Source organism: Colius striatus, chromosome 3, assembly GCF_028858725.1.
Source record: "Colius striatus isolate bColStr4 chromosome 3, bColStr4.1.hap1, whole genome shotgun sequence".
In the NCBI taxonomy this organism is placed as follows: domain Eukaryota; kingdom Metazoa; phylum Chordata; class Aves; order Coliiformes; family Coliidae; genus Colius; species Colius striatus.
Genome location: NC_084761.1, coordinates 64169689 through 64195573, shown reverse-complemented (window position 1 = coordinate 64195573; position 25885 = coordinate 64169689). Strand labels below are relative to the sequence as shown.

The 25885-nt window shown below is 38.7% G+C and overlaps 1 protein-coding gene across 2 annotated transcripts in view; it reads right to left on the bottom strand.

The window, feature by feature from the left end:
• The window catches only part of WWC2 (WW and C2 domain containing 2), a 108195-nt gene that overhangs the window by 27012 nt on the left and 55298 nt on the right, over positions 1 to 25885 (bottom strand). For both annotated transcript variants that reach the window (XM_061992380.1, XM_061992381.1), the window contains 8 exons: positions 24892 to 24968; positions 20125 to 20204; positions 16669 to 16798; positions 15861 to 16007; positions 14779 to 14852; positions 10055 to 10297; positions 5036 to 5125; positions 2668 to 3281 (listed from right to left, as the gene is read on the bottom strand). In XM_061992380.1, coding sequence (XP_061848364.1) covers positions 2668 to 3281; positions 5036 to 5125; positions 10055 to 10297; positions 14779 to 14852; positions 15861 to 16007; positions 16669 to 16798; positions 20125 to 20204; positions 24892 to 24968 — 1455 coding nt within the window. The remainder of the gene's footprint in view (positions 1 to 2667; positions 3282 to 5035; positions 5126 to 10054; positions 10298 to 14778; positions 14853 to 15860; positions 16008 to 16668; positions 16799 to 20124; positions 20205 to 24891; positions 24969 to 25885) is intronic.

Sequence of the window (25885 nt, the reverse complement as noted above, 5' to 3'; positions counted from 1 at the left end):
GATTTATTGATTACCCTTAGGAATTATCACAGCAGCCCGAATTGACTTTGACAATGACAGAGACTGACTGTGGAAGAACTACATGATATTCCAACTTGGTTTCTGACAGCAGAGATGTGTGCAGAGGTGCAAATATCTATATGGTTCACCTGTACAGAAAAGTCAGAGACAGACAGACAAGCAGGTGAGCACCACGTTTAAAGAGCCAATGCAGACTGTTACATGGGAAATACTTGCTATACTGTCTTCAGGTACATTTGTCTATCTCCGAGTTAAGATTCAGCAGGATTCAGATTTGTAGTCTGGTAAAACTTCAGTGTGTGAGCTGAAATTTTCCATGTAGGTTTCGTGCCTCTGGCTGAGTTTGTTGAAAACCTTCCCACTCAGCATTGCAGCAGTTCCAACAACGACACTGAAGCAGAAACACTGAACCAACCCCAGGTCTGTATCTCACTGCTTATGTACTAAAGCCTCACCACGAGGCCCATTTTGCCATGGAAACCAGAGGTATTGAAGCCTAATTAATAAAGATCTAGCTTTTCAACATTTGAGTGCTTGTTTTGGCAGATGGAAAGAAAGTTTGTGTTGTACACGTGACCCTGCATGGTGAAGTATCAGTATGTAGCATCATAGGATTAAATTATATTTTAAACCCATAACTACTTCTAGACTTAAAAGACACTCTGACACTATCTAGAATAACAGGACCTCAAAAAAGCTCAAAAATGTTAGACAACCACGATGCCTTTGAAAATAATGATCTAAAGGAATAAATTTCAAAAAATAAAAAAATCTGATTCCTCACAGCTCTGTGTGTTCCCAAATTCCAAACCATCTTAAATTCAGTTCTCAGGCTAGATGAGCTGCAATCAGATTTGCAAAGACAAACCAGCTGAAAGTTGTCTTTCATTTGGGAAGAGTACCCTGCTGCAATATTGGCAGGAAAATTAACTATTTAATCCACCTTCTATAAATACGTCTCTAAAGCAAAACAACTACTCTGTTCTGTTGCACTATACAGAAAAGTCAAAGGACAAAACGACCCCCTCCTCCCTGGATCCTCTTCCATGTTTTTCTACGTTGGATTTCCCAGGTTCACACCATTTCCTTTCTGCACAGTTGAACTCGGGGTGGGGTGGGGGGGGGGGGAGGGGAACTCCTAGCTTGTCATACATATACCATTCGTTTCTCTTCTGGTGCCACGTTGCTCTGGGCAGTACTGAAGTTACTACAGCATTGCAGTAAGCTAATTTCATAAAACAACAGCTGTTACAGTAATTCCTTGAGAGGTGTATAGAAATATAAATAAATAAATAAATAAATAAATAAAAGCATCTCATTAAAATACATGTCCATATCAATATGCCCAGGTAGTTTCATTAAAAACTGGCAAACTCCAGGCACAAGGGTTCATTCTTGGCAACAATTCTGGCTAATTCACACTCCAGAGCTAGGCTGCACTTATTTGAAGACACCCAGACTCCTTAGTTAGGCACTTCACTATCAACTTGGGCCCAGAAATGTGGAGTTGGGAATACTAGGTTTAGATCAGCTTTCAAATAGGGCTGCCAGTGCTCAGCATGAGTGGAAATCTGGCCCCCTCAGTTCTTCCTTGGGAAAACAGAGCTGCTGTATAATGTAAACACACAAATGGCTTGCAAGATACTTAAAGAATATGACAGAATGACACTAGAAAAAGTCAATAAATGTGCAGAGAGGGCAGGACATACTGTCAACCCTAACAAAAGGCAGTAAAGTCAATGCTCTACGACTGAGGACAAGCCATCATTCTTGTCAGGTGGGATTTCTGACGTTCTGACTCTGCCAATGGCTTTGACTATATAAGACAACCAAGTATGTTGCATGGCTTTTACTGCAGCCTAGAAGAGGAACTCACTACACCTAATTAACCCATCTCAAAGTTAAAGTTATTAATAATACCTGGATAACTCACAGGGTCATTCATCCTATGTTCCTTAAAGGAAGTATGTTTTAGGACAAGATGACTCACCCTTTTGGGAGTTACCCACAGGCTGCAGGGGAGCCTAGACTAGTTTAAGAGTTCTGTTCTAACTCAGGTAAAAAGCTAAATGCAATGAAGTCCATGTTAAAACTGGGGAGAGCCTCACTGGAACTTATATGGTCACCTGTCTTTCTCAACTCACACTAAAAAAACTCATGAACTGCAGATCTTTTGGCAATAGCAGGTTCAAATAACTCGATATATATACACACCTAAAAATTCTAACTCTTCAGTCCAGAAATCTTCTACTGAAGTTGTCAGCTGTAACTTATTCTTCAGTTAGAAACAAAGTTACCAAAAAACAGCCAAAGGGATTTTTGCTCTATCCCCACACCTCCTCTGTCTCTTCAAGATTCAGTTTTTTTCTGTTATTTTTTCACTACAGAGTCTGTGATACGTGAACTTCCCTTCTGAGACAGCTATTGAAAAATGTAGATGGAATCAGGGTGACAGTAACTGCCTGCAGCTAAAACTAGAAGTTATGTAATGTCCCTCAGAATTACTGACTGCCCACTATGGCAAACGCATGCTGGTCAAGATATTCTTTGGTTACATAAGGTACATCCCTGTTCCAAGAGGCAGCTGTTAGTTCAAAATGTTCATGTTCAATACATATTTGACATTACATTTATTTTTTTTATTACCTGAACTTCCTTCATGTAGAGAAGGCAGAGGCTGCCTAATGCCTTCACTAAGATCTTTATCACCTGTAGGAATCCGAGATCCTGCCCTAACTTCAGAGTCCAATAGTATTTGGTTCTCACAGAGACTAATGCCTGCAAAATCACCCGAAAGGTCACAGTCTTCAAAGTCTGTAGTGAGATGATGCAGAGGGGAATCTTGTGCCGACACTGAAAATGCAGCTTCTAGAACCAAAGGGGAGCCTGGGGGTGACAAGGAGGACAGAGAGGATCTGGAAGACAGTGAAGTCACAGATTTGGGAGGTTCAGTCAATTTGGGATGATCTGCAGCCGAAGGAGAGTCACTGTAACTCAGTCTCCCGTGGGAACTGACCACTTCATTTTCATGAATAGTAGTGATAGGCCCTGAAGGAACGTAACCACTTTTTTCTTGCAATATGAAGTCCAGCTTATACTGATAGTCCAAATCTGCTATTTGATCGCCTTGGTTATAGTAGAGTTCCGTGGAGCTGAGCGAGTTTAGCGACCCTCTGCTGGACGTATTCAGAGATCCCCGGCTGGATGCCAGAGATCCCAAACTGCTCCCTGAAGACACAGATAAGGTACTAGCTGAGAGGCTGCAGAGAAAGCACAAACACGTACACTGATGTTATGAAACTGGTTCAGCACAAAACGGTACAAGGAGAGATAAGATTCACTGGAGCTGCACTCTGACGATTTAAATCTGAATGCTGTTTGTGTTATTACGGTTTTTAAGTACCCATACTTGGCTTAGATCAGTGTGCCCAACTTGTACACTATCAGGGCAACTTGTCCAGATTACAGCCTGTTGCTAAGGCTCATTTTCTTGTGTAAAATACTGCAAATTTGACAAACTGGTCAGGCAGTAACAGCATCCTCCTCAGCTGCTCTCAAAGACCTGCTCCACTCTGATGTGGGTGCTCACAGGGTCAATGTGAGAGGAAAGGGATCTCCAGGAAGGAGGTCATGGCAGCAGAAGAGCGCTGCCACCTCTAGAACAATTTTTGTGCAGTCTGACCTCTGCCCAAGCACCTGGGAAATACAGCAGCTAGGAGGAGACAGCTTACAGCAGAACTGCTTCCCATCTGTAAGGCAATATACACTCTACATGCACAGTAAATCCAACTACATAAGCTTGGCAAAGGCCACAGCATGCAATCTTCTCCTGTTAACGATAGGAGACAAGGAGCCCTGCCAGGCCAGAGAAACTGAGTGTCAATGCCTTGCCTCAGGAGGACCCTGCTGGGAAAAAAAGTCCCCAAAAACAATTCAACGGGATACCTTCTAAACACTTAAAAGATGTTTACTGAATAGCTTGCAACTTTTACAATGTTGCTATTGGGCCAGGAAACACAGGCTCCCAAAAGCCCTGACAAACATAAAATACTTTAAAAATTATTTAAAATACTCTTTCCCTATCCAATCATTAATCAAGACGCAATTTGTGGGATCTGGCTGATGTTTGAAATAGTTAAGTAGCCTATATCCCAGGAATAGGGTGGTATGGCTTGTTGTGAGAGGACCTTTACAGAATGCTTACAAACACTTTTTCTCTTAAAGCCCCGTTTTGATTTCTAAGCAAACAGGTAAATGTTAGTGCAGTGTCTGATCTGTGTATCCCACTGCAATATGTAAGACAATTCAATATTTTCTAAATAAATATAATGGACACGTGGGTAACAGTCCAAATATAAGAAAAACTCTTCCCTAGGACCAGTTATATGTATCATTAAATTTTTTAATTCTTATCAAGCAAAGGGTTTGAGTTCACAGTTGTAAGACTCTGTGATTCTGTGTAACTGCTTACTTTTCATTATCACTACGAATTTCCTAAACCCAGAGTCAGATTTTGAATGAGTTGACTGTCAGAGAAAAACAATATCCTGCTCAGGATACATTCCAGTCTTCAGTAAGTCAGTTTTGAAGAATAACACCAGAATCAACTGCTAACATAAATATTTACATGAAGCTTCTCCAGTTGTTACAGACAATAAAGGCTACAGTTCTAGGAAGTAATTTTAGACAGAACTCTAAGAAAAACATTTGGCCTCCTCAATGACAGATTTTGAAGATACGACTAATTATAGGCTTCCTAAATTATTTATTTACACTGAAGCAGAATAATGTCTGCCTGCTTAATTATGGAAGTTATGCAAAAATGCCATTCAATCCAGTCTTGAGTGCTTATTAAAATGATAAGGTTACACCAGCTTTGCACTGCATTTTCTTAACTATTAAACAAATTTTGCTCAGCTCCCAGCTAAGAGAAAAACCTGAGAATGAAGGGGAGATGTCACGTCCACTAGATTGTTGCTGAAAGTAGGTTTTACATTATGCAGTACAGTCTTACCTCCTAAGCTGTGAATGCAAAAAAGTAGTTAACTTCGTAGTTTCTTCAAGTTTCCGTACCAACTCTTTTCTTCTTTCCTCCAATTTCAATCTAGAAAGACAGGTACATATAAGCATAGGAGACCATTACAAAATAATTTGCAGGCTAAAATACTTCATAGATAAGACCAAAGCAAAGTGAAGATCTCTTGTATTTTCATCTGGTTGCCAACTACTAAAATCCAGGAGCCTATGTTTGCTCTCAGTCCTATACTAAAACCCTAATCACTTCAGCAGAGTGACTTTACCTGTGGAATACTAAGCACTGGAACAAACTGCTGAGTGTACAAGCAAGCAGTGTTGGTACATTCACAGTGTACCAAAGGGAATGTCTATCCAATAAAAAAAAGTAACAGATGAGCGCTGGGAAAACAGCTGCAACTTCAGGACAGTTAGATCTGCACTCATAGGGTTTTTAAAAGCCATGCTATAGACTAGCTCCTCACTTAATATAGTTTCAGAAAAAAACCCAAAAGAATACTAATACCAGTATTAGTTCTGATAATGCAAGAACTTGAGGTAGCACTGCAGGAAGTTTTAAATTAGAAAACTTCCTTTGGTTTCAGAGTCTTCATATAGAGACAAAGTACAGCAAATCAAAGCCACATTCAAGCAAAGGTTCTGAGATGATGGATCATATACAGGAGTCCTTGGTAAAGATTTGTACATCCCCAACAGCTTTGTCATCACCTCAGAGCCACACAGCATTGTAATGCTCATTATCAAGGTTCACTTTCATGAAAAAGCAGGATTTACTGTCTCCTGCATCGCCATAGAGCATAGCTCTACACACACAAATGGTGGAACTCCCCCATTCCTTTCAGCTGGCTGCTATCAGAAAAGATTCACTAACCTTTACAGTGATTTTTTTGCTTTTATAATTCCCTTTTGTCACTCAATTTACACCACCAAATAAATTGCTTTCCCTCGGTGGATTCATCTAAAACCCTCCTGTAGTTGTGGATTAGTATACTCTCCTCTATCCCCTGCTCAGTCAACTGATCCATGTCACAAATTCTCAAGCAATTAACCTGAGACACAAAAAAATGCCTTTCCTCCTTCAGAAAAAGAAAATCAAACAACCAAACAAAAAAAGAGTTTGATATTCATTCACGGAAACCATCATTCCTTTGGCCTTTCTGGCATCTCAAGGCTGTATAAATTAAAATTCAAATGCAGAGAAACACTTCAAAGAACAAAACCCAAAAAACAACCATTGCTTTCTTATGCAAACTGAAAGGAACACTCCAGAGTTCCCAGAATTGACTCTCTTTGAGTGTTAGATACCAGCAAAAAGACATTAAGTCCTCAATTCAGCAAAGCATGAAAAGCACTTGCTTACACCCATGCTTATTCAGCAAGGAAATCTGGGTTATACAAAGGTGAATAAGTTACCCCGAGGTCAGCCAGAGTGTGAACTTCCACTCTGCTGCCTACCCTGCATGTGCTCTTACACCACAATAACGTGTTCATCTGCCAATACCTGCTAAGACTGCTAAAAGCATACATGGTATTTTATTCTTTGCTCAGGAAGACATACCATGGGTTTCCAAACCAAGAATTATGCTCATCTATGGTATCAGACAGTCTTTCCTACCATTTTACTATTTATCAATGCTTTCTGTCATCTTTTAAAGCCTTATTTATCCTGCTTTTCCAAGCAAGAGTGCTCTTCAGTAGCTCTTCTGTATCCTTTCAATAGTGAACTACTCTTTTTATTCAAGGAGGAAGCACAAAAATTGCTGTAGGTGTTCAATTTGGCAAAAGGCAAGAAGGGAAATTAAAAGCTTACAAACTTCCCTGGCTGGACTCCTCAAAATATTGTGGTTCCATGGAATTTTTAACATTATCTAAATGGTTTGTTTGTTTGTTTTTCTCCAAAACACAAGCAGAATCTTGTTTTCCTTTACTATCTTAAGGAGGCTGGAAAATGTAATTCATGTCATATCGTTTAGCCTCCCCAAAAAATATTTCTTTCCAGGATGTAATTTGATCTACTAGTAGTTAAGTAAGTACCATTAATATACCTGTAGGTAAATTTCAGAAAGATGCTACTCACAAGTCACAAACAGAAGCTAGATGATGAAATCACTCCTGGAAGTTCCAAGACATACAGGAAATAGTTTTACTACCTCACAGAAAACTGAGATTCCAGGCAATTTCTTTTTCATTCTTTAAATATCTCCAAAACCATGTAAACACCTAAACAACCATCGTGTTATCTATCCTGACAAGGGCCTCTCTCAATCTGTTTGCACCACTCCTATCTAAATCATCCTATTACTCCTTGCAGGAACAACTTTAGTGTTAGCCTGACACCTTTCTCCAGTTTTTGGATCTTAAACTGCAAGCTGCTGGGAGACGTGTAGAATCTTAAAAAGAACACATTAAAAAGCTGAACTTCACATACTTCACCTTTCAATGCAAACTTACATGGATGAGTTTGTTTATGACAGGCACAAGAGCAGGGGACAGTTTTGCAGGTAACAGAACAATCAAGTAGTTAAAGCATGCATCTGTCTAAATGCCTGTGATTACTTAGAAGATTTTTCCAAGGGCTACAGCAGTAATGGAATATCTTTGACATAAGTGCAGAGGCAGGACAGTAGCAAATAATTCTCAACAGTTCCACAATCCAGTTATTTCTATACAGTTGCTGGAAGGCTTCTTAAAGAACCCAGAGTATGCCCTGTCTCTGCTTTTTTGAAGCTGATATGTTACGATTTATACCCTTCCTTTGTAAGTTGATTCTGGGTACATCTACTATTGGTAATTTCAGTATCTTACTCCCAAAATAACCCAGGGCTATGCTATAATATATTTGTTTTAAGTCAGAGCAAGTCTTCTGTTTCTTCACCCTTTAGAAAAAAAACAAACCAAACAAAAAAACCCCCACAAACCAAAAAACAAACTAAAAAAGAACCCTCCTCACATCAAGCTCTGACACAAGCCATTGCTTCTTACACCGTTGCTTCATTATCAGTAGCTGTGCAGACACTGGAAACCTAAGGCATTCGTGAAATTTCATAAAAGAAAATGGTAATGCAACAAGAGTGCAGCACTTTGAAGATGGTGTGGGTCCTCCACTCATAACGGAGAGAAGAATCTTTTTCGGCTCCAAGAAACAAAATGCTGATGGTTGATCTGATACAGCTAAATGTATCCTTTTCTCAAATCAACATTTCAGGAAAAGGTTCACCATCTGAATCCTTCTACAAAATGAAGATTTTCTTTATGTTTATAGCAGATACATCAGAAATAATCCTCAAAATAGTCTGCTGTGAAAGAACTGATGTGCTCTGAAGTCATCAAGGGAGACGGTTTTAATATCATAAACAGTCACAGGAAGAAATTCACTAGAGATTCACTGGAACAGCAAAAAAGCAAACCAGAAGATGCCAAAAATGCTAGCAGTAGATGTCATGAAATTTTACAATAACCTCAGGGAAAAAAAAAAAAAATTCCACATTTTTGGGAATAAAAATCAAATGGAGAAGAATTTGAAGAAAATAAAGGGAAAGAATTTAAGCTCTATCAACTTGCTGTATCACTAGACATGGAAAAATGTCTGCCATTCCTTTTCTTCTTGACAGTGGGAGATAATATTCCTTGTCCTTGGTACTCCATGTTTGGCACCTGACATGCACGGGAAAATGGTCAAGTGCAGAATTTTCTTCAGCACTAAACAAGCAAATCCAAAAGCCAAGACTAAGAAAACAGACACCTATTTACAGCATGAGTCAAAATTTACCTATTACTTACAACAGCATATTATCAAAAATCTTAGATTCAAATTACTTGTTTGTGAATGTGATTTTATTATTGACCCCTTATTCGCCATTTATTAATGGAGAAAGCAATGGGCCCATGGCAGTTCAGATACCACCAAGACAGACAGGTAACTTCTCCTGTAAAGATACATTTCTGGTGGGATAATACCCCTTTCTCTTAAATTTGGACTATCAATATAATGCAGTTTAAACTATTATAAACTATATTTGCCTGGACATGTTCCTACGCGACCTTATCTAGGTGAACCTGCTTCTGCAGGGGGGTTGGACTAGATGATCTCTAAAGGTCCCTTCCAACCCTACCATTCTATGATTTTATGATTCTATGAAATTGTAGAAATCGTGCCTAATATACACATACGTACTTCATAAGCAAAAAATGTCCTCGCTCCTCACTTCTGATTTAGGACCTACCTTATAAGGCCACTACCATTCAGTAAAACTGGAACAACAGCAGGAGTTCTTGAGCAGAGGGAAGCAGGAAAGGCTCACAGTGCTGACTGTATTACTTCAATATGACACACGATACTAACATACACAATGGCATTTTGTGTTTATTGCTTTTCATGTGTGCTACAGGTGCCCATAAATTTATTCCCACTTCCATTTGTGACAGTCACCTTTGATATTCCTGAACTCTGAACCTGGCTAAAACAGTTTACTGGGGAAGTCGCTTCCCTCACCATTTAGGGACCAGCAAGTCAGAAAAGTTTTGCAGCAATTACATTTCTCTGAACTCTGCCCACCCCTCTGCCTTTTGGTTACATTTTTGTACATAATAAACCTCACAATGAAATGCTTCAGATGTGGCAACAATCAAGATAATCTTTGTAACCTGAGTTCAAATAGTTTACAGCTATTATTAGAAATGAGTGAATGATGTATCGCCCTCCTGCTGGTATGTTGACATTCCTCAGTTATTTAACATCTGTCACAGGCATTTTCATGCTGGTAACACACACAGAGCAACTGACACTGCAGAGCACGTACAGGGTGTTCACAATCCCTCACAGTACAGAAGACTTCTTTGTGTTTCTGCCCAGTGGGCTAATAACAAATTTAATTAAGATCTACATAGAACAGCTACTGAAGGAAAACAGTCCATCAAGGCATAGTTCAGGGTCTGTAATGACTACAAAGGTTAGATTGCAGAAAGCAGCATTTAATATTAGCAAAAGACAACCCCTTACCTTTCAGCAAGTGCTTGACTGGGAGTGCTTTTTACAGACAGCAGCTCTTCTTCAAGCCTCTTTCTTTCTGCTTCTAGCTGCTCTAGCTCATCTTGAGTACGTTTGCGTGGTGTAATAAACTGGAGTTCCTTTAAAAGCTCTTCTTTTTCATTGATTAACATCAGTTTTTCCTTTTCCACATCCAGTGCCCCAGGCCAGGCTTCACTATCTAGCTTAGACAGTTCAATCTTCAAGTTAGCCATGCTACAATAAAACACAGCAGATTTGTCTGAGTCCAGCATAACACACAGATCCCAGGAAAGAAAGAAGTTATACAATATTTTGAAATGTATCAGGATACAACATTTTCTACTCAAAGTCATACTTTTAATTTTGCTTCACAAGAAGGCAGACTACCACAAAAAAGCAAGCCACCTGTGCAGGCCAACAGCAATATGCACATGCATTAAAGATTAGTTGCTCTCCTTCCAAAGCTGAGTTGAAGATGATGGCACAACGTTAATAAAAGCTTTACTGAAAGTGATCTGTTTGGTAACAGTGTAGTGGCACAGTGCCTTAGGCATTGAGGAGTAGGATGGATTTCTTCTAAGCTGTTGGAAGCTGATGGCTCCTCAGAAACTGCAACAGCTGTGGTGAAAGAACACACGCCATTGCAAGGTGCATGCTTTGGCAGCATGTACATGTGCAAATCTCAAAAGGCAAAAGCCTTGCTCTCTCTGTGGTTAAAATTCAAGGTAATAGGACAGCAGCTATCTAAAGAGAATGGAGATTAACAACTCAAAACTTTGAGCTTGTGCAACTGTTGTTCTCATTGCAGGTGTCAAATCAGAGAGCTAAGACACCCAAGACTTGGGTTATACACACATATTGCAGATACACACATACAATAGAAACAGAAACTTTCCTACATTATTATTGTGCTATAGCTCAGCCAGAGTTCAGACTCCATAATCATTCTGGCTGTGGGCTTGGAGGCATAGCTTAAGAAGTGCAGGACTTGCAATTAAGACTCACTGTCCATCAGCAAAGTCTAAAAATTCCCATTCTATAACCCACATATCTGATGATAACTTTCAGTCACTTCCAGAAATATCCACTGCATTTACTAGGAGCTTAAGGAGAACCACCTCCCTTTCTTTTCCTGTAGGTAACACTTCCTTCTCATCAGTTGCGATCAATGGGGCAGGGTCTAGTTGGAGGCCTATATCTTGTGGAGTCTCTCAGGGATCGATGCTGGGGCCAGTACTGTTCAATATATTCATTAATGACCTTGATGAGGGAACAGAGGACACTGTCAGCAAGTTTGCTGATGATACTAAACTGAGGGGAGTGGCTGACACACCAGAAGCTGCCATTCAATGAGACCTGGACAGGCTGGAGAGTTGGGTGGGGAGAAATCTAATGAAATTCAACAAGGGCAGCTGTAGAGTCTTGCACCTGGGAAAGAATAACCCCATGTACCAGTACAGGCTGGGGAATGAACTCTTAGAGAGTAGTGTAGGGGAAAGGAACCTGGGGGTCTTGGTGGGCAGCAGGATGACAATGAGCCAGTCATGTGCTCTCATGGCCAAGAAGGCCAATGGCATCCTGGGGTGTATTAGAAGGGCTGTGGGCAGTAGGGTGAGAGAGGTTCTCTTCCCCTTCTACTCTGCCCTTGTGAGACCCCATCTGGAGTACTGTGTCCAGTTCTGGTTCCCTCAGTTCCAGAAGGACAGGGAGCTGCTGGAGACAGTTCAGCGCAGGGCCACAAAAATACGAAAGGACTGGAGCATCTCCCTTATGATAAAAGATTGAGAGAGCTGGGAGGAGAATGAGGAGTGACCTCATTAATGCTTGCAGTATGTAAAGGGCAGGTGTCAGGAGGATGGAGCCAGGCTCTTCTCAGTGATGTCTAATGATAGGACAAGGGGCAACGGGTACAAGCTGGAATGTAAGAGGTTCCAAAGAAACACATGGAAAAACTTCACTGTGAGGATGATGGAGCACTGAACAAGCTGCCCATATGGGTTGCTGAGTCTTCTTCTCTGGGGACATTCAAAATCACCTGGACAAGTTCCTGTGTGACCTACTCTAGATGGTCCTGCTCTGGCAGGGGTTGGACTAGATGATCTTTTGAGGCCCCTTCCAAACCTCAAGATTCTGTGATCTGCACCTCAATGTAAAAATGATAGCTTCAAAAATAAAACACCCCATACTGCCACCAAATCCCTGCAAGAATAACTTTGACTCAGGGTATTTTCACCAAAAAACAATGTCAAATAAAGAAAAGTACTATCAGCAGTGCTACCAAAACCAAATGGTGGGCCAAAATTAAATGAAGCATTGCAACATATACTGCAGCTGTTACACTTATCATTTATATTCAGCAGTCCTTCAGAGAAGCAGTACTCGGACAGAAAATAACTGAATAATTTCAGACGGATAATGAAATGTTAAGACTTTCATCTCCAGGTCACTGGTTCTCGCTCACCTTGTTTTGAAAGTAGCTGCTACTGACAGCTGTTTGATGGCTTATGGGATTGAATGGTGGTCTCCAAACAGTTCTTTTGCTCCCTCTGCTATAGATAACTCTCTGCTACCATAACTGACACTCTTTTCAGCTGCCTCAGACAACTAAAGGGCTAGAGGGATATGAAAACTGAACTGGCCTCAAGTTTTTGAGGAAGTCCTTGCCCAACAGGTCAACAAGGAACATTAGCCAAATTTTCACAACAAAGGGATAGGATTGTCAACATGCTGCATCAGATCATTTGGAACAATTGCAACTGAATTTACAATAGTTAACATCAGCATTTCACTCTTCAAGACATTCTGCTGGCTAAGCAACATGAAGTATGCAACATACAAAATTACCCTGTAATTTTCAAGTAGTGAAGTTCACTTACAAGATCCTCTCTCTCTTAGTTATTTTAACACAAAACAACTAAGAATTTGCATATTTAATATTTCAGAAAAGCTGGTCAATATCTATTTAAAAAAAAACAGTAATAAAAGCTTTAACAGTGTTTTCAAGGCATAGAATTGTCTTATTAAAAGCAGAATAGAATATTCATTACTGGACAGTTTTCAGACCAAACTGAATAAAGACATCATTTAAAAGGAAATAATTGAGCCTTGAAACACACAAATGTTATACAGAACAAATACTTAGTTATGTAACGGTAACTACATGAAGCTACTAAAATTTCCACTGACTTATTTGTGAGAAAGTAAGATCTTGTGCTGTAGTACTCCATACTCTGACCACTGCACTGTTTTCCTTTTTGTGGTTTTTTTTTTTTTTGCTTTGTTTTTGGGGTTTTTTAAGGTAGAAGTGGTAAAATTGCTTACTGCCAGGAATTTTTTTGTTCCTACAAAGGAGAGAAAATACAACGCTAGGACTTCATGGTATCAAGTCAAAATAAAGGATGATCTGGTTTTGGATCAATTAAGCCTGAGTTAAAATGCCATCTATCTGCATCTAACAGACCATCTGACAATTAATATTATCTACATGATGATTCTGAGCCAAAATCATATGTGTTCAATACTGAACAAACACAATAGCAGTAGCACTCACATAAATGCATTGATTAGATAATGAAGTTTTATGATCCGTAATGTGGACATAAAGGATTACCGTTGTTACAAGCATGGATAGTAGCTACTGCTCAGTGTGGGGAAGGTATATATTTCAAAATAGACAAAAAAAGGTTGGTTGTGCAGTCTCCTGCCTTTAAAATATAAAAATCTAACTATGTCTCTACTTGGTACTTACAAGCTGCAAATTTATCTTCCTAGTTTTCTAGCTGACTGTGCCACACTACTCCAACTGAAATAATACTTAAATCTCAGTTAAACAGCATTTTAGGCACAGTTTTTACCTGAGGTAAAGTGTTATTTTTTACTTTATTGGCTTGTTTAGCTCTTTATGTTAAACTTTGGATTTCGGAACTTTGCATATGGCGTAACTTTTTAGATTTCTAGTCCCTTTAAATTACAAAGTACCTCCATAACAAAAATTATAAGGTTTGTGAATAGCTGACACCTAATTTTGTGAAAAATATTAGAAAATAATACTACATGGGTAATACATTACTCAGAGAGCTATCCCCCCACTTTAGGGTGTTTTTTTAAACAGTAAATCTCGCCCTAGCATTACGCAGCACCAGAAGACATATAATTCTAACCCCAAATGTTCTACTTTCTGATTCTCACTCTTCAGTGCTGTGGCAATTCATCAAAAGGCACTGCTTCCATGAGCAGCTGGTGCAGAACTTTGGAAGGCACTTCACATTCATCAGTGGAGAAGTTGCTGATTTCTTTTCTCCACAGGTTAAACTTATTAAAAAGCCTCAACCCCAGAGCGATAAGAAGTATTTAAATGATCCCAAGTCCCAGGGAAAAAATAAATAAGTAATCCTACTAAATCTGCAGTGGAAGTCTGAAGCAACTCTAAAACCAAGGAGCCTTCGGTGGCACAAGAAACTGCAATGATGACCCCGAAGGATGTTATAACGGACACTGGCGGCTTCTTTCAGCAGAAAGGCACCTCAGTGTACTCCCTGAAGGCTGGCACTGCCATGAGCCCGTGCCGGCGTTTCTCCGAGGCGCCCGCAGCCCTCGCTGAGGGGAAACTGGGCCACAAGGTGTCGCTGCGAGCACGAGGACGGCGCAGCAGAGGCCTGGCGCCGGGGCCCGGCCCGGGGCTGCAGCCCGGCACAGCCACGCACACCCGCCGTTACCTGCGCTTGGCCTCGGCGTACTGAAGGCTTAGTCTGACCTTCTCTGCTATGTTTGATCTACTTCTTGCTCCAACCTGTCAAGGAGGAAAAAAACAAACAAAAAAAAGCCCTGTTACTGTGTAAAGCTTTTAAACGAATCAACAAAACTTACACACAGGCTAGTAACATGAGGACTGAGAAAACCCTGCACAGCTACGCACCTGCTGTTAAATGCCTAGCTGGGAAACTACTCAGATGCACAAAACCGTGCTGTTGCCTTCTGATCCAGTCCATCTATTTTTAACTACCACACTACTGATTGTCCATATCCCTTCAGAGTAAAACGAGAGCGTTTTCAAAGGTGTCTTGCAGTGATCACACCCAAAATTTTAATCTTCTTTGAACTTCAATGAACTCAGAATTTAGAACTAAGTCACTGGATTTAAAAGCAAGTCTTCAATAAATTTGCTACAAAACGAAGACAAGCTGAGCTCTTTGTTTGGAAAACCTTGTACAGTCTCTTTCTTATAAACAGCTCACACAACTTCAAAGAAAGCACAAAAATTAAGCATAGCTTTCTGTGTATGGAAAATATACTGTCAGTGAAACACAGAAGGTTTTAATGAATCACCGAACAAGTAATTCCACTAAGGTTTTCAGCTGCATGAAATGAAATTGTACATTTAAATTCTGAGATCTTGTTTCTGAAAATTAAAAACATCTTCATATTCAGTGAAGTCTGTAAGGTGAAACATATAGACAGATAAATAAATACTATCTACTTATGCTGATCTTCACTGTACTGGAACTACTTGATTAAATCAGATTGTCATCAATGTTTTATGTCAAACATACAAAGCTCATCTGAATCTTGATTTACAATTTAAGACCAAAAAAATCAGATAACCGAATCCAAGTAACTCTCTTAAACATGTGTGTGTATATATATATATATATATATATATATATACACACATATATACATATATACACACACACACACCTATCAGCCACAGTAAATAACCATCTGATCCCGATTCCATTAATGGCACCATTCTGATTCAATTTCACTTTCCATTTGACAAAATGGAAAAAAAGCTCACCTCACCAGAAATGTCAGTCTGAGACCCTGTATCCAGAGTTTGTCTAGAAAAACACAGCTGGGAATTTACAGATCTGGAACTCAAGTCTGGTTCAGATGTCTCAACAGTCTGGTCAAGATTGAACTTCTCTCTCAACTTTGCAAGACTCTGTCCAGGAAACAGAAAAGCAGGTGGTGTGTGTTACTGTGTTTATACCACTTTCTCTCCAAAAGATGTTAACATCAAAAACCTCAACATAATATAAGGTCAACCCAGAATTTTTAAGCAAACTACTTTTAATCAAGCAATTGGTAGGTGACAGGAATGGTGACCAGCACCTGTGACAATGTAAAAACTACTCACGTGGTTTTGTGTGTCTCTTGGTTTTGGTTAGCTGGGGTTTTTTAACTCTGAACCAACTAAATATTTGTCTGATTAAAGAAAAAAAAAAAAATCACTTGCTTTCAGAAACAGAAATAGGGCAATCTAGATTTGGAAAGCTTTCACTGATTTAGAAAATGGTCATGCATCTCAAACACGTCTCAATTGTGTCCAATTAATATTTTAATTGTGGTTTAGAGGTAATATATGCATTGTAACTTACACAAAAGTTAAGAAATCTATATTCTCTGACTGACATAGAGTAACTTTTTGAACTGGTAATGTCACAGGCTTCGGTTTCTGCATCTGAAAATTAATTTTAATACTAGTTTGGCTCAAAAAATTTGAGAATCCCTTGAAAAGTATAAAATGCAAAGTATTTATAATCAGAAAAGTGAGTCGTGTTAAAAGAAATTCACACAAAACTTGTTACCACTGTTCAAAATACCTTCATTAAATCTTGTTTTTCTCTTTCCCCTGAACTTATTGCCTTTCTGATGGACTTCAGTTCACTCAGGATGGCTTTGGCCTCACACAGTTCATACCCGCTCTGGCCTCCAGACATTTTTTGGTCAATTCTGTGGAAAGAGCAAATATTAATACCAGATACGGAAAGTAATACTAACATCTCTGCTGTTTTGCTTCAGGCAGAAGCACAGTTAGACAACAGAAAGGAAGGAGATAAGAGATACCATTTCCTGTAAGAGACACAAAAAGGAAAAAGTTCAATGAAGTCTCCATTAAAATATTCAGTACTACATCCTTGGCAAAAATCTCAAGCTAACACACACACAGTGCCCAGTGAATGGCCTTTGCTGACATCAGAAAATTTAATAGAAAAATACTTCTGTTGGTTTTAAAACCACCTTAACTAAACTACTGGGGCCTTACCAAAGGCTGAGACTCCACAAGCAATTTTAGTTGATCCAGTCTTAAGTATAAGGGTCACAGAGCACTAAAGACTGCTACATAGGCTACCAATAGTATAGCATTACTGCTGACAACATTGTCAAAATTCCCATCCTCACCCACAACTCTCTAAGGCACAGAAGTAGCTTTTGGGTACATCTTTCACACTACTATTTGTGATTCTTACTAAAGGAGAATTTATTATTAGTAATATTCCTCTATCCAGACACATCTTGACATGGGCAGACAGACAAGCTTCTTGGTGCTGATCAGCCTTGCAGAGAAGAAATGTAACCAGCACCATTCATGTTTCAGCTTCCCTCTCATTCACCCTAATCCTAGGCATTAACCGCCTGGAACAGCTGTTCTGTGCTCAGCCAGTCACCAGGCTCTCTTTATTTGCCAAATCTCTGGATAATTAATACCATATGTCATACTTGGGACAATTTATTAAATTCCTTGACTATCAATTATTTTTAAAATTGTAACTTGAAAATAAAAACCAAAAAGCCTGTAAGTGTGGGAGATTACATTTCATTTTAGTATTTTCATATTTACTTCAAGAAGTATAGTTTGTAAACATCCTTCTCTGATCTCTAGTTTATCTGGATATTTCATAGCGTCATAGAAATGACTGCAGCTGTGCTTCACAAAATTAAAACCAACAGCCATCGTTGCAAAAGTCAAGTATTTAGTAAAGAATACATTCTTTTAAAATGGAATTGGTTTCCTGTTTTTATCATCATTCATCATCTTTGCTGGAAGACATTAACCAAAACATTTTAATGATCAGACAATCTCGAGCATCCCCTGGAAGAACATCGATTTACAGAAAACACCTGTAACTGTGTTCTATTTTTCTTCCAGTTTTGTGCACAAAGATGCCAAGGTTCTCAAGTGGACTTAAAGTGGACATGTTTTCCTTTCTCTATATGTCAGTTTTTGTGCAAACTAGAACTGCATTTGTGTAAGAAAATTATACAGTCACAAAATGTGACCTCAGCACTCTGATTCCTATTCAAGGATATATTTGTTTCAGCTTGAAACTTCCTCAAACTCTTTTACAGGTATGCACTCACTTAACTGTCTAACAACACTCAACTTTTGGTAACTTATCAGGTTGCTAAGGTCAAATAGATACAGGATATGCCAACACTTGGAACCATGAATGAACAGTTGGGCAGTACACCACATGCTGCCTAGTAATACGATGTGACACATTCAAATTGCAACTGCTTTATTCTGTATGTAATTAAGATGGACAAGAAGGATCTCTGACATATAAGATATTCCATCTTCCTGCTTTAAATTAATGGGATTAGTACTGTTTGAAAGCGGCTGACTGAATTTTAAAAACAAATGTCCATTGTATTTCTGTGGAATGCCGTTGATAGTTCCTGAAACATGCTTTGGATTCCTATCAAAATGGCTTGTGAGCAAGCTGCTTTAAAACAATACTTCATTGTTGAATTAATATAATAAACCCAGCATGATTGGCTAACCTTTAATCCTGGGACAGCAGCATGAGTTTTTATTACCTTAAGCTTTAGAATCAATACTTCTTTCTTCTAAATTTTGCTTCAAATGAAATTTCATTTACTGTTAAATAAATTCAATCAGCTATTATTTTTCTCCCTTGCTAGTCTTTATATATTTAAATAACAAACAAATCTTACATTTCTGTTTTATCTAAAATGACAACAGAGACTTGACTGGCATCCTCCAAGGTTGCTGAGGGTTTTCAGTTCCTAATTGGCTTCAAATTCTTCAACTTTTTTCCTCCATTTTGACATGTCTCTAATTATGATTGGTCACCTCCTGGACCAGAAGTTTTTTCTCCCACTTAAGGAAAATTCCTACTGCATAGAATTGATCAATTAAAATATACAGGCAATAGCCTACAAGATGTTTGATTAAAAGTGGGAACTGAACGCCAATCTGCTCCAAATACAGATGCTGTGTCATCCTTTGCAAATCACTTCTCTGCATTTTAGTATTCTATTTGGAAGATGGAAATGCACTTCCTTTCTCTCACCTTTTGTCCATCTTCCCTATAGATTCTGCAAACTATCGAGGACAGAGATTTTTACTTTTCTGACAGCACACTGCCATACACAACAGGTCCTGAGAAAAAGGGTAAATGAACACTGCAATATTGCTTCTGCTACTAGAACTAGAAGAGCACACAGCTCAGTATTTCGCTGTGTAAATGTATCCTTAACGTATGGGTACATAACACAATATGGAAAACAACTAGCATTCATAAATTTCTGTTCACATTAGTCCAGAAAACATGCACATTAGCAAGGTGTCTTCTGCAGCAAATTGTCTGTGGTGACAATTTCAGTAATGTTTAATATTTCAGGGCTCAACTTTTAAAGTCAGGAGCAGCAGAGAGTGCTCAGACTGAAACAAAAAATAATAATAATTAAAAAATCATTCAATTCCCCATAATCCCACTGGTTAAACATCCAGAATGCTCACCCAGTTCAGCATCAGCCCTTTGGACACCAGACATCCCAGCAACTGGAACAAAGAAAGTCGGGTCTCTAATCCTCAAATTGTGACTCATTTCAAACCCTGTGCAGTTGTGCACCATTTTTACCTCTGAGAATAGCACCTTCCTCTCTCTCTTTTGAGCTCACAGATGGGGAAGAAGGAAAGACAGACTTAATTACTTTTTCAAACTTAAAAAAATAAACTAAACAGGACACGCAAAACAGCTAAATTCTTTCTCAGGACCCTTAGCCACTGCTCTTCTTTCTGCCTCTTTGCAACACAACCTACCTCATGGGAAAAAAAAAATAGGAGGGGGAACAGCTTTCTCACGTTAACACTTGCACAATAGGTTTGTCATTTCTACAGATTTCCTGCTTCCTAACAAAGAGTTATTAGATTCTCATTTTTCCCGACAATAATTCTCTCACATAAGATGGATTCAATTCCGTGCCAGGCGACTGAATCAAGTCAGTTTCAACTATTTTCTTTTACTCACTGTTGCAGTGTTTCAAAGCCCTGCTCCTTGTACAGTAGCTCTTGCTTCATCTGAGACAGTTCCCTCTTCAGCTTCTTAACCTTGTGTTTTAAATCAAAGCACGAGTTAGAAAATTCCTCTTGTTAAGTAGCATAACACATGGCTTTGAACAATTAGTGTGTTCTCTACATCAGATGAGACAAAAAGAGAGTAAATTGCTCTACTGACACATATTAAAAACAAAAGGATCTGTTCTCTTCCTGATGTCTATGGGCAACATGCTTTAGTATTAAAGGGACACACAAGCAGATTAAATCACATTCCTTATTTGTATTGATACCACACTGTGTTATTAAACCTGAGAGAACTTTAACAAGTAATTTACTTCTCACTTGTTAAGCATGCATTCCAACTGTCCTACAGGGACATGCCTGTTTATTTTTAGGCTTATTATATTTTCATTTTTTCATTCCAGAAAGCTCTTGAGTCATTTGCACTGTAAAAGACAAAACGTGGACTCTTTTTTTTTCTTCCACTCTTTTCTCCCTATGAACCATTCTTTCTTATAAAGCTTTACAGACACTGGATCTCCCAAATATATAATTCACATTCATTTGATTCAAAACCAACAATAAGTAAACACATTCAGATCACAAATATATGCATCTATTTAATAGAAGTGTCTTTGGCAAAACGTTCCCTACCTTCCCTATATTTGCATGCTCAGTTACTTTTAATGTTAATATTGCTTTTTTGGATGTTAGCAGCTGCCAATACACTACAAAATATTTTTTAATCAAGATTAAATAAAAACATTTTCCATTTAATTTTTTATGTCATACTTCCCTAACGTACTAAAAGTTTCTGGAGTATCTATAAAGGAGTGTACTTTAACACAGATTAAAATTAATCCTCAGCACACACAACAAGACAGGAATGCCTTCTTGAAAAGTGGAGTCCCAAATCTTGGTATTTATACATCTACATCTGGTTCATTTGCACTCTACATACTAGCTAGATATTGTTAGGCTTTCTAAGTTTTCCGTTTTGTCACCTCACCTAATGGAAAGTCTGCTCTAAGTCCCCTGCTCTCACATACCACTATGAAATTCTTGCTTGTTTTCATATAGGTCCTCAGAGATACTAAAATCTTTTGAAAAATGAATATTAAAATCGAGATTTTTGACCATTTTAAGAGAAATTAATTTCCCAATATGTCTCTGAGGCTTCTTGTTTCCAAATCCCCTTATACTTCCTATTTGTTGTCATTCGTCAAATAATGAAAAAAACCCCACTCAAATTACAAAAGCAAAAACCAAAAAAGTGAGATTCTTAACGTGGCAAGTTAACTAAAAGTACTGAGCATCAGTTGCTTTCCAAGACACTTAAAATGCTGTGTATGTCTTAAAATCACCAGTGATTTGCAAGGTGTTTTTATGGGCTTCACAGAATCAGAGAATGGTAGGGGTTGGAAGGGACCTTTAGAGACAATCTAGTCCAAGCCTCCTGCTCAAGCAGGTCCACCTAGATCAGGTCACACAGGAATGTGTCCGGGTGGATTTTGAAACTTCCAAAGAAGGAGACTCCACACCCTCCCTGGGCAGCCTGTGCCAGGGCTCGTGAATGATACCTAGGCATTGAAGTTTGTAGCTTCTGGCTAATGAATTTTCTGTGCCAGAAATAAAATGCTTTCAGTCTCGATTTTCTCCAAAGTAAAATTTTTCTCTAGATGAAGGGTTAAATTCAGGCTTTTGGAAACTATCATCACTAGCTGCTTTACTTGTCAGAAAACTGGTTTTATTTTGACCACACTGAATAGTTAACATGATAAATAGAAAGTCTCTCTAAGTTGACATTCAGTGCTCCTTAACTATTTCTTCCTTGACGAGCATGAAAACCCCAAGATTAATCTCTCAAGTGTTTGGATCAAGGTTATAGAAAATGAACAGATATCACCTCTATGTTCCAGATCATATGCAAGGTATGAAAGAAGTCCCAAGTTTTTTGAGAAAGACAGAATGGTTAAACTTTTAATTCTTTTTTTAATCAGAAATGTGAATTATAGTAATAGCAGAAGGCACACTTGATTTCAACTGAGAGGATTGGGTCTCTCAGAAACCCTTGCATTTTTCCTTAGGATCATCTTCTGAGTGTCCTCTGCTGCAATTCATCATCATTTCATTATCAAGAAATGTGAGTCAGGCACATTATCCTGGAAGGACGTGGCCTACATCATAATATAGACTTTGTGTTTACTGCATCATACTCGCATTAAATTATTCTTGTGCTCTTTGTCTTCTCCTTCAAAACTTACATATATTTCTTCCTTTTTCACAACTCTTCACTTGTCTTATCCTTCACCTCCTTCATGCTGCTTTTGCAAATCATCTCAAGACACCTGACAAGTCTCTTGCTTCCTCCTAACTGTATCTTCAGGCAGGCTCCTGTGCTAACTCCTTTCTATTCCCAGCACTTGAGTACTAACAGAATAACGACACAACCACCCTCCGGCCTTGTGGTTTTATAAAGGTGCATCCCCTAATCGCTGCATATGCATAAAACATACTGTGATCACATATGCTTTGTGCTGTTTGAATTATCTTACTGATTACTAATTAAGATCCCAAGTGGCCCTACTCAAAGTCCACTGCAGGATCAGATAATGATCAGGTCTTATGAGAAAGGTCTTTCTTCTCTTGCTTATTTCATTTAACAGCTGTCTGATTTCTGTCATATTTTCTCCATGACCTATTGCACAACAGGCAATTCATGTATCCAAAAGGTTCCACATGCATACATTAAGCACAAGGAAGAGGCCAAAGGCCAATTCAGGACTTCCTTGAGTGCCAGGTTTCCCCCCTCCAGCCACCATTAACCTGATGATACCAGTAAACCTCAGCCTGCATGAGAGAAACAGGTTTCGTACCTCTGACCTAATGGTCCACTAAACATTGTGCAAATTCTAGCTAGCTAGCAACTTACTAATGACTAACTTTGTTTCCCATATAAGTCCACACATGCATCTACTGCAAAATGCCAAAAGATGGCATATTAGCAAGCATCCTCAAACATTCAAATAAGGGCAAACTACAATAATAGTCATACCTCTCTTGCCATCTTCCACGAAAACCACTTTCCAGCCCTAGCATCACAGGGCTCCACAGATATTCTGATATAGATATTCTTGGACTGCACCCTTCTAAACTCTGCAGACAAGATTCAGGTCACCTATTTTAGGCACATATGCAACTTGGACTTTGCAACACCAATAAATCAGGTGTTGGGAAACAGCAGGATATTAGGCTACTTGACTCCAAGAAACAATGAAGAGATGACAGCACCTCCAAAAAATGAATTACTGTGATTAACACATCTGCCTCTCTCCTTAGGGAATAAATTGTGGATCTGCAGTCAAGAATTGATTTAGTATTTCTGCACCCTGAGCTGGAAGGTGATCAGAGCTAAGTAATGGGAAAATCTGAGCACATGACCATGTCTGAATTTTGCCCTCTTTGACTTGTAGGTGACTATATTTAAATTTGGTCATGTGTTTTGTTATTTAACAACTGTGTTAATTTCCCAAATATACTAGTGATCCCCTTGCCAAAGGGAACATCTGTTATTGCTCCACTCATTTTAGAAAGAAGCTCTTGCACCTTGTCTTTTCATCTTGTTCCTGATAGGTTCCTTACTGCTGTTCATTCTCCTACTAAACTGACAAAATTTTTCCTCCCACCTTCTTCAGCACTGAAATAACCACCTTCCTTTCTCCTCTAAAGGCTAAGGGACTAGCAACTAAGATTAGTACAGATGAACAGGTGTACAAGCAGTTGGGAGGGCAACATCCGGACACCAGTTTTACCGTGTATTCCATCTCTGATTTATATTGGGTTTTAAAATTTTAATGAGCTATTCCACAGTTCCTTTTAAACATTAATTGTTTAGACTCCTAACCATAACTCTTACTCCAGGTGAAGGAGGCTATTACTCTCTGAGGCTGTGAGTGCTGCTCTGTGCAGGAACCAGGAGGGGGCAATGGAAGAGCTGAGTAACTGCTTGTGCTCCCGTCTGCTCCTCCAGTCTCTATTCGAGCCCTCACCGAAGGACTATTCTGTGAGGTGCTGTTTTTTTAACCTGCATTGTTTGATCCAGTTTTTTCATTACTAGCTACAGAAAGCCTAGGACATCCATAGGGTATTACATGCTACAACTTAAATAAATTAATTCCCTGTACAAATTTTAAATGTCTTCCACATTATTTCCTCCTTATTCAAGATAAATTCACTAGAGACTAACCTGCAAATGAAAGTTCTTTACATGGACCTGTTTCGTTTTGACAAAACACTGTGAAGTTTCACACCATTATGGAAACATGTTTTAAACCAACAAACATTTGTGAGGCAGTTCATGTAGCTAATGATACCTTTCTCATAGAAGAAAGATTGCATAAAAACAGTCATCTAGCTCTCACTTTGGCCTACTACTTTTCTATTTTCACCTCAAGATTTTTACTCTTCCTTTTAAAAACAAAAAAGCATACAAGGGAAAATAGTTATAAGGTTTATTTAAGCTCATATCTAATTAAATTATCTGTCGGTTTCCCCAAAATGTCTTATCTGAAAGTAATAGAGACAGATTTAAGAGTTCATTAAAAAATTCCGAATGGCATTTAATAAGAATATTAGGAGATTTCAGTACCAGAGTACAATATATATTCAAGTTTTGCTTATTCTATGGTCATAAACTTTGCACACAGAATACAAATGAATAAGAGTTAAGCACTCTCACCCTTAATCTTGTAGTGGAGATTTCAGCCTTCAGAATGTCAGGATCGTACTTTGTGCTTGATGAGGACCCTGAGAACACTTTTTTAAAAAGACAAAAAAGGGACAAATATTTAAGTTTTTCAAAATCTAATTAAGTATCTTACTTGATGAATTCACATTTATCTAAAACTACAAAGCATAGAAAAAAAACATATATATGTCCTTTTATAGAGTAGTCAGCATTGTAGGATTGCAGTAATTAATGAATAATGAAAACTTCCCCCTTTTTTTCCCCCTACCACTATTTGATCTCTCTTTTCCTTTGCTTATCCCAGGATCCTAAAGTGGCAGCTCATTCTCCCTGGCTTTCTAGCTCTCTCTTTCTGTTCCCATTCTTCTAGCTGAGCCATCTTGCAGTCGTCTCTTCCTGGAAGCTGTAATTTCTAAGGAAGTTTTTGGAAAGCAGAAGATTTACTCAGAAGCCTGCCACTCAGTTCTTCCACAGCTGTATATGTTACTTTTAATCACACTACCTGCTTCTAAGAAAGATGTATGGCAAATGACAGACCTCTGAAAGCATTTTACTGCATGCCAATTCCTTGCCCAACATTCTAACATTGATCTCCACTTCATCCTTGATCACATCACACAGGCTACAGAATTACTGTGTGCTGTTATAAAGCAGCAACAAATTCCCTTCTTCGTCTGTTGCAGACACCTGTCAACACAGGAGGGTCATTGCAGTATGCAGCCATGAAGTGCAAGAGATTTCATTTACTTTGAACCTAGATTTGGCAGAATTTTGTTCTAACAAACTGCATGACAAAGTAGATTTCAGAGCCGAATGCTCTAAACCAGGGCTCAAAGGAGTTCAATTGTATCAGAGAGAAGAGAGTTCTCTCCAGCAGAATATCTTTATATTAAATAATAATAATAAAAAAGTAAGGATGCTATCACTAAAAAACCCAGAGTACAAGGTGTTCACAGCAAACCTTGAAAACTCATCCTAAAGAGAA